This window comes from Rhamphochromis sp. 'chilingali' (genome assembly GCF_963969265.1).
Source record: "Rhamphochromis sp. 'chilingali' genome assembly, chromosome: 8".
NCBI lineage: Eukaryota > Metazoa > Chordata > Actinopteri > Cichliformes > Cichlidae > Rhamphochromis > Rhamphochromis sp. 'chilingali'.
Window position 1 is genome coordinate 34,634,394 of NC_137935.1, and position 9,579 is coordinate 34,643,972.

General features: G+C 42.1%; 1 protein-coding gene across 6 annotated transcripts in view; it reads left to right on the top strand.

Annotated features, from left to right (window-relative positions):
• Positions 1–721: 721 nt before the first annotated feature.
• Positions 722–9,579, top strand: part of ecel1 (endothelin converting enzyme-like 1) — a 59,243-nt gene continuing 50,385 nt past the window's right edge. For 4 of the 6 annotated variants that reach the window (XM_080888336.1, XM_080888340.1, XM_080888339.1 and 1 more), the window contains exons 1-3: positions 722–908; positions 8,711–8,945; positions 9,044–9,579. The exon at positions 9,044–9,579 is cut by the window's right edge and continues 337 nt beyond it. In XM_080888336.1, the coding sequence (XP_080744462.1) occupies positions 9,059–9,579 (521 nt within the window). In that variant the 5' untranslated portion in view covers positions 722–908; positions 8,711–8,945; positions 9,044–9,058. The remainder of the gene's footprint in view (positions 909–8,710; positions 8,946–9,043) is intronic. The other 2 variants (XM_080888337.1, XM_080888338.1) reach the window with 2 other exon arrangements.

Below are 9,579 nucleotides of genomic sequence, written 5' to 3' on the forward strand. Positions count from 1 at the left end.
TTAGTGTGACTTTGAGGCCACGTGGAGATGAATGTTTCTGTAGCTCATGGTTTTAGTGGTTGTTTAGACCACAAGATTTATTCAAATAGACTTGGAGGCTCCGCTCAGCCTGATGGTATCAATCAGTGGAATAGGCTCCCTCATTTGGGAATGAGCTGATGTTCCCTCTCTGGGCTGGTAGAATCGGCGATTTTAATTGAAAACTCCTTCAACGCTGTGTGAGGGAAAGTTGAAAAGCGATTAATATTACAGCAAAGTGAACGGGAGGTCTGATGTTGTTTTGAGCAGGTTTCAGGTGATTTTAATGTGCGTGGAACTGCGCGCTACTGCATGAGTCAGCAGTGGCTGCTTTTTCTAATGAAATGAGAATTTTGTGACGCTCACTGAGTCTCAAAAGTCCATCTTCTTACATAAGAGATCAGAATTAACGGTAATTACTGAGCCAGTATATTAAGTTAAAGCATTTGCACCAGCATGAAAATGTACCGAGTGTGCTTCTGGTTTTATAATCACTCACCGGAGTAGTGATTATTTAAAAGTAGCGCCAATTAGAGAAAATGTTAAGTGGACTAAAGGAGGAACATCTGTTTGTGCCTAAGTGTTGATGTGTGTGTCTGTGTGGACCTTTTCTCGTTAATGGACCCCCTCCTCTTTCTCTTCTCTCTCTCCTCTCTCTCTCTCTCTCTCTCTCTCTTTCCTCCATACATCGGAGGCTGTGAGCTGCAGCGGCAGCAGAACGCGGTGCGGATCCCGGTGTGTGCCGATGTCCGGAGGAGGAGTTGGGGGGGGGAGTCGGATAATCTAGCCAGATCCTTCAGAGGAGTGGATCTCTTCCCTTCACACACACACATGCAGTAGCGTGTTTTTTTTTTACACTCCCAGCAGGGATTTTAATTGACTCACCACAGGTAAGATCTTTTCTTGCACAAGTTTCCATCAGTCTGCGGATATCCACACCTCTAATGAGCGTTCTGAAACTGCTCCTCCCTCAAAGACGGCAGGCTGGGACCAGGGGGCTGGGTGGTTCTTATGATTCCAAATCTGATCATTTTGTGTGTTTTCTGAATTACGGAGAGCGAGGATAGGGCGGGAAAGTGCCACAGATTGACTTGGGAATCACGTCCAAGTAAGACACCCTTTCAGTGAGAAGTCTGCGCTTTCGCCATGCACGTGTGCTCCTAGTTCGCGGTGTGTCTGTGCGAACGTGGCCAGAAGTTTTGGTGGGCAAAAGTAAAAAGAGAGAAATTGATGCGCGAGATGCTGCGCGTGGAAGAGACTTTAATTGGCTGCTGACTGAGTGCGTTATTTTCCGGTCGAACGACGTGCGCTGGTCCGACAGGTCCGCGTGCCTCGCTGGCTCTAAATGCTGCCCGTGTATCCGGCTGAAATTAACAACGTGCACAAACTTACTAAGGAATAAACTTGGGAATAAATGACATGTGTATGCGTTCTCCTCGCGCACTCACAGCAGTTCATTCTGTGTCTTTACGCACTTTTTACTCACTTTTCGCAACGCCAGAAAGTTTTATTTGAATTAGCGCCTCTGTGCCAACAGCCACCCTGCAGACAGAGGTCTATACATGAGAGAAACTGCTCTGCTCTGGTCAGAATTTTCCATCTAAAATCATAAAAAACATTTAAAAAAAATAGTTTTTCTATAATGAAAATCTGGCACCATGAAGCACGATTTAATTTATTTGTTTATTTATTGTAGTTTAATTCTTTAAAAATATTGGTTCTTGGTTCTTTTCAGCGAAATCCACCAAAACTGCCTAACTAATAAAATAAAGCAGATCAAATAAATGTTTGCCTAGATCAAATTAAAACTGTAATAATCCTGATGTTTGAACTGTAGTTTGGCACAGTGCTGGAAAAGGAGAGCCTGGGGACTCATTAAAGATAATAGAGTTACAGTATGTGAGCACTTCATTCCTGCCAATGTGTATGTGAGAGAGAGAGAGAGAGAGCAGGGGGTGGGGTGGGGGCTACTTAATTTTTCTTCAGGATGACTCAAACTCATCTGTTTTAATAATAAAATAAGAATAAGGAGCCCAGTGTGTTCCTTAAAAAAAAAAGTTCTCCAGTAAGTCTGATGTGGGACATTTACTCCGTATACACAACACACATAGTTTTTAAAAGCAGCACAAAGGAGGCTTTGCTTGGGTACATGTCTAAGTCCCGTTACACTGCAGGACCCTTGAGCTGTGTGTCCAAATCTGTAGCCCATACAAACGCACCGCAGCACTATACCCTTGCCTCTGGCGACCGGCGATAAGGCTGGCTTCCACGCTGAACCTTCAGAGCACCGTGAAGCTTTTGGGGCAGGCTCTGTGACCACTTTGATTAAGGGATAATAAGTCCATTTATAGAATGCTTTCAGGTGACGTAACTTTCCCGAGCAGAGATAAAAGTGGCGGGGAGGGGAGAGGGTGCCGCTAAGCTGTTATTTCTGGGCAACACTAAATATCCTCACAAACTACAGTGAAGGTGCGGCAGGAAGTTTGTTCTGTGTCAATTTGTATTAATATGAAGGCAAGGTGGGTAAAAAGCAGCATCCGGAGTATGGTTTAGTTTTGTGGAAGACAAGTATCTCAAAATCCTGTGCCAAAAAAAAGTTTTCAGCTAGGAAATGAATATGAGGGTGTAGCTCTTTATGTATTTGTCGGTGGGGTCACTATTTTGCTGCCATTTGTTAATGGGTGAATGCATAACACTGGCAGAGCCGGTATTTATGGTTTTAATCTTGATGGTCTTCCTAGCAATCGTTTAAGCAACTTCGCAGCTCTGATGCCAGCCGATGTTTGCCCCAGGTGACATTCCATCTCGCTAGCAGCAAATCTGTCTGCCTCCTTGGACCACGGGGAACACTTTAGATCTGTTGATGTGTTAGTACAGCTCATGCTGATACACAATGAGCATTTGATATGCTCGTTTTAGGAAATGAGGAGTAAATAAATCTACACCAGTAAAATTGCCTGTCCACATTACTGAAATCAGTTAACTCACACCAGTAACTCCACATTCCAAGCCCAGTAGTACTTTGATCCATCTACAGTGGTGTGAACCTGACCCTGATATGATTGGAAGCCTCTGCTTATTGATTATGCATTGAGCTCCTCTCAAGGATTTATTATTAGCGGTGAGAAAAGCAATGGGAAGGTCCATGCAACCTTCTGAGTCTGCAGTTTGCTTAAAGGACAACTTCATAACTTTAAAATTGGCTCCGTGGTCCTGACAGTTCACCCATGAGGGCATTCACGGAACCGCAGTTTTATATGTAAACACTAGCACCTATACAAAAGCAGTTTTTTGTGCACACATCACTGAAGCATCTTTCTTACCAGCAAAACCTGGAATCAGAAACGGATCCACCTAAGCGCCGGGATATACTCAGTCAGAGTTAGTTTGTACAGCATGTTGCCTGGACACAGTGGAAATCAAATGTGTTCACAGCTGGCTCAAATCACCCTCAAAAAGAAGGAATAGACACTTAAAACAGACCTATTATGCTCGATTTAAACACCATGGTTTTATTCCTGGACTGTTAGAATTGCAAGATTCTGTCCTTTCTTATAAAAGACGTGCTTTTTTTTTTTTTTTTGGCCTTTTTTGGCCCCTCAGTTCCCAGTCAGTTACAGTAGGTCGCTGCCCCACCCTTAGCCTCAAAAAGGGATTTCTTCATCCCCACCACTGCAAAGTGCATGCTTCTAGAGGACAACAAGATAGTTGATGTGCTCTCTTTAATGTATCGTCTTTACTTTATATTATGAAGTGCCTTGGGACGAATGCTGTTACCTAAATGGAACTAGATTGAATTAAAGTTCAGATTAATCTTCAGCAATTTCATACTGGGCCTTGGTACATCCCCACAGTTCATCTACTCTCTGAAACACGCCATTTCTCAGACTGCTGGTTTACTTGTGGTTCCTAAGATATTTAAAAGTAGAATGGGAGGCTGTGATTTGCTGTGATTTGGCTCTTTACAAAAACTGAATTGAATTGAATTTTATCCCCTCTATCTTGAAGCTAAGAGTTGGAAGGAAGGTGGGTGTGACTTCTGTGCTCGTAGTTAGAGCTGTGTGCCTTAGATGGCCATATTAAGAAAAACCTCTCTCTGTGATGTCATAAAGGTCCAAGTGAAGAAAAAACTGTCTGAAATGAGTTTTTTATAGAAAGTTGTAGAAATAGCTGTTTGGCAAATTTTGAAAACTAGAACTATAGTAGTTCTGACAGAATAAGCGTGTGTTAGCTTAATGTCCCCTTAAGTAAGATCCCAGTACTAGAAATGGTACCAGATCACTCTTAGAGAACCACAGCTATCAGAAAACAAAAGGCTATATTTTCCTTATAAGATTTAAGGGAAATATTTGACCAGTGACATGGTGCTATGCATCTGCATGGGTGTGCTTTTGTTACATGGATGGAAAGTGTGTGAGTGAGGAAAAAGAAAGGGTGTTTGTGTGTGTGTGTGTGTGTGTGTGTGTGTGTGTGTGTGTCTGCTGCTGTGTTAGTATACCTCTCAGATATTAGGCCCTGTCATGTTCGATAAATAGCCATTTATCACACATGCCTTTCTCTGCGATGGTACCCGCAAGATCCAATCCATTAGCCATAAGCTGGATGTCCACTCAGTGTGTGATGGTGTGTGTGCACATGTGAGTGTGTGTGTCATAATTTATTATAACGCGTAAGGAATTGTGACACAAAGAAGATGTGTATGTGTGTTCGTGTCTGTAGCTGAAAGAGAGAAGGGGAGAACTTGCAGGAGGAGATTGTGTGGTGTATAATTTTAACAATAATTTGATTTTATTTACATTATAATAAATTATGTGCATGAAGTGCAAGAGGGTAATAGTGATCAGTTACAGTTTTATAGATCCAGCATGTTTATGGTGTGCGTGTGTGTGTGTGACAAAGCAGAAGGTTGATGGATGATAAGTTACATTGATAGTGACACTGCACAGAGACACACAATACTTGGCTTTCACTTTCACCCTGTTTTTTCTCCTCTTTCAGCTCACTCTAGTTTGTTCACATCTCTGTGCACTGCACTAACCACCTGCCAGCTTTGCGCTGCACTAGAAAGATGTAAAGGCTGAGAGGTTGATGATATCCCCTCCAGCCCCCAGACAAGCTTTAGGGGTCATCTTTACCTTAGTAATATTTTCTGGAAATATTAGATTCAATTTCACTGTTATGCAGATGACACACAGCTCTATTTCTCTTCCCACTTCTGCTCACCCATCCACATCCATTTCTGAACATTTAAATGCAAGTAAAGTTTGGTTTACACACAATTTTCTTAAACTTAATGGTAATAAAACTGAACACCAATTTTGCACCGTCTAAGTCTTATAACTTTTTTAAATGTCTATTGATACCTCTGTTGTCATACCTTCCCCTCGGGTTAAGAGTTTGGGTATCATCCTTGACAGTAGTCTTTCCATCACGGCCCATAAACAATATCACCTGGTCTGCCTACCTTCATCTTCACAATAATAACCCCTTTGTTCCTCACTTATTCTCCACAGCCATACCTGTCAATGCTCTTGTCACATCTCATCCTGGTTACTGTAATTCTCTTCTCCACAGTCTTTCTCATGAATCTCTCCATAAACTGCAGTTGGTTCAGAATTCAGCTGCCCACATTATATCCCGAACCAGAGTCACTGAACACATAACGTCTGTTCTTAAACAGCTCCATTGGCTTCCAGTTCACCTACACATTAACTTCAAGATCCTCCTTCTCACTTTCAAAGCCCTTCATAACCTTACTCCTCTATACTTATCTGATCTTGCTAATACTTGCTCTCTAGCACACTCTGGTCCTCTTCAGCTTCTCTTTTGTCTGTTCCTTCTGCTGCATCTGACTGCCATGAGACTTAGAGCCTTTAGTTGCTCTGCCCCAAGATTTGAAACACACTTCTTCCAGATCTCCAAACCATAAACTGCCTCTATTTTTAAATCTCATCTCAGAACCTGTTCAGACTTGCATAGCCTTCATTGTAGCATGGCCTTTGTTACTGTGATCAGTTTTTTTTTTTTTTAATAATTTTGCTTTGTGATTTTATTTATTTGGTTATTATAATTGTATATATGGCTTTAAATGCTGTATGTATACAAGTTTACCTTGAGATGTTTGAAAGGCACGTACACATGAAATGAATCCTAATTATTAAATTGTTAGAAAACCAAAACATTTATGATTTTAAAAAATGTAAAAAAAACATTTATTTACCATCATGCACGTCAGACCAGCCACCAACCTTACATACAAGCTTTCAGAGTCAGGCTGTGCTGCAGGTAAAGCAGTTATAAAATAGGAAGTGTTCACAGCCACACTCAAAGGCAAAAGAAAAACGCTGTCAATCATAACGAGAGATATCATTGGGCGAATGACGCGCAACAACTCTGCTTCATTTTTCACAGCTTTTCAGCATCAATGTGAAGTGGATGTACACTTGTGCAAAAATTGTTAGACAGAAAAATGCTGGACAGGAGGATATTCACCTATTGAACATTTCTGATAAAGTACAATGTCCAATGTCGACTTTAGACCATCCCAGTAAACATTTTTCAAAACAATGTGTAAAACCAATCACAGGCTTTTGTCGTCACCAGTCAGTAGACAGAGGAGTGTAGCCAGATATTTTCCTCATGAGTTGGTACAGAAAAACAATGCTAAAAGAGAGTACTGGACAAAAGTTCCAAAATATGACTCCAAATAAATTAACCCTTAACTCTGGACACTGTGGACACTATGACCACATGTAAGGCTTTGTTTAGTCTTTGCTTTCCATTTTGCTATTTGGTGCTTGCTCCGATATCTTGCTGCTTCCTGCTACTGTCCCAAAGCATGAATCATACCTTTATTTAGAGTTATCCTGAATGCAGGCATAATCAGAAGTTAAGAGTAGATACCCTTCCAATAAAGATGGCTGTATTTGTTCAAACATGCAATTACTGAGACCGAAAGTCCACATCTCTGCAGTGATAGACAATAATGTTATCCCTGCACCGCGCATGCACACTTTCTACAGTATTGGGCTTTTTTTAGGCTGCCCTTTTCCCACTAAAACTCAACATTTGAACCAACTCATCATCCATCTGCCACAGAATGGGGAAAGCTATACACCTGTTTACCTATAAAGTCTTCTTTAGTTTATTTAAAAAATTTTGTCCTTCTTCCTTTTCTTGCTTTTTCTTTTCTTCTTGTCTACATACAGCATTCTTATAAGGAGAGCTGTTTAAAGTAATCAGTGCTGAAGTTTGCTATCCTCAGTGGAGATAACAGGGATCAATATTTACAGATAGCGTTCACAGCTTTCAGCAGGTCCATTGTGCCTAGCCACTAAAAAACAACCTCTGTCTCACTCTCACTCTCTCTCACACACACACACAGACTTGGGCACGCTTACAAGCTCCGATTGGGACACCATCCAAAAAACAATCAGTCAGTGTATCTTTCTAAAGACCGGTGATATAACTTAAAGGCTACATGTAGAACATAGCCAAAAGTGAAAAAGAATACATTTTAATGTGTTACAGAAATGCATGTTAAGAGCTTTATGAGTGTTTGTGTTAAAATTCAAATGCAGCTGCTCATCGTGTGAGAACTTGGTGTTCTTTTAAGTTCTCTGCAAAGGGTCTACCTTTTTTTCATAAACAGGAAGGCAGATTCAACACAAACATATATGATATCTGAAGTGACATTAAGAAAGAAAAAGACCTTAAAAGAAAATACCCTTCACTTTTACTTAGAATGACAAGAAACACTGGTCCACTCTTTGCTGGCGTATTAGCTCGGTCCACAGCAAGTCAGCTTGGCATGTGTGTGTGTCATCAGGTGATCAACTGTCCTTCTGCAGTAATAAATGTTTTGTGTCAAACTGGACTGACTCACCTATCTTTGTCCATCTGATGCTTAAATCTTTGTTCCAAGTCTTCTCCATTGATGTGTCACAAGTCGGTGGGGGGACATAGTTTCCCTGTGCGTTTACCATCACCAATCAATTCAACAACTTCAGCTGAAAAACCGACAGAGACAAAGTGGGGGAAAGTGTTGCGAAGCAGATGCTGTTTCTGTCATTCTCTGCTTTTGTACTTATAGATTCAATTTTCCGTTTTTCTGTCACCTTGTGTTTTACATTAACAAACAGGGAGTTGGCAGGCGTGTAAGTAAAAAAGTGACATGGAAACTGCATTTCTGCAGCTATATTAAGGAGGAAGGCATTTCCAATTCAGTTTTACTTCTTCAAAATGATCAGAAACATTGGTCTGCTCTTGGCAGGTGTATTATGATGGTCCACTCATATACGTTCGGCAAAACAGAGGTAATACATTTTATCTACCCATCTGCAATATAGTAAAATTTTACATCAATTCGGACTGAGATGGGCTACGTTATGGTGATTGCCACACCCATCTTTGCCCAGCTGATGCTCAAGTCTTTGCTCTCACTCGCCATTGATCTGTCCAAAGCCATAATTCAGTTTGGGAGGGGGGGCATCGTCTCCTTGTGGGTTGACTATCACCAATCAATCCAACAGCTTTACCTGACAAACAGACGGAGACAAAGTGGGGGGAAATGTGGCAAAACAGATGCTGTTTTGTCATCCTGTGCGGCTGTTATCATGGATTCAATTTCCCATCTTTCTGTCGACTTACAGCCCTGCTCTGTCTCATTTCTTTTTTATTTTTTTATCGACAGGTGACCTGTAACTGGTTGGAGAGAGAGAGAGAGAGAGCGGGGAGAGGAAAACAAATGGAAAGGGAGCAGAGGGGAGGAGAATGAGCGAGAGAGAGCGGGACCCGAGAGATTCCTTGTTAACAATGGAAGTCTCTTGCTCTGCTGGCTTTTGATTTAAAAAGAATAAAGGGGACTTTTCCTAAAGAAGGCCAACAGGATTATTTTGACATCAGTTGAGTGTTTTGCCCCATACAAGGTATTTATGCTTCTGCCTCGGTAGGAGCGGTCATAAAAGTACTCTGAACACAAAAATAACTCCAATTCCATCCCTTCCTCTTTCTCTTTGTTGACTAGAAACTCTACTTTAAGATGGAGAAGACGTACTCACTAACAGCCCACTATGATGAGTTCCAGGAAATTAAATATGGCGGTCGCTACAGCAGTGATATCCTCAGTAATGGTATGACTCTTCATTTGGGGGGCAGCTTGGACCGTCACATGGGACGAAGTCGGGGAGGGACCTGGTCAGGTGGTCGAAACAAAGATCCAGGGAGCACCGGCAACAGTGGGGGCCTCCCTCGATGGAGCCGGAGGGAAATCTGCCTCCTCTCTGCACTGGTCTTTGCTGCAGGCATGTGTGTCATCCTGGGAAGCATGCTGGCACTCAAGTACATTTCACTGGACGTCCACCAGGACATGCAGTGCCGTCAGGACTGCCAGCGGAAACGCTCCCTCCTGCGGGCTGCTCGTTTTGTTCAGGCCAATATCGACCCAACCATCCAGCCATGCCAGGATTTCTATTCCTTCGCCTGTGGTGGTTGGCTGAGGCGCCATGGCATCCCAGAGGACAAGCTCAGCTACGGCATCATTACTGCCATAGGAGAACATAA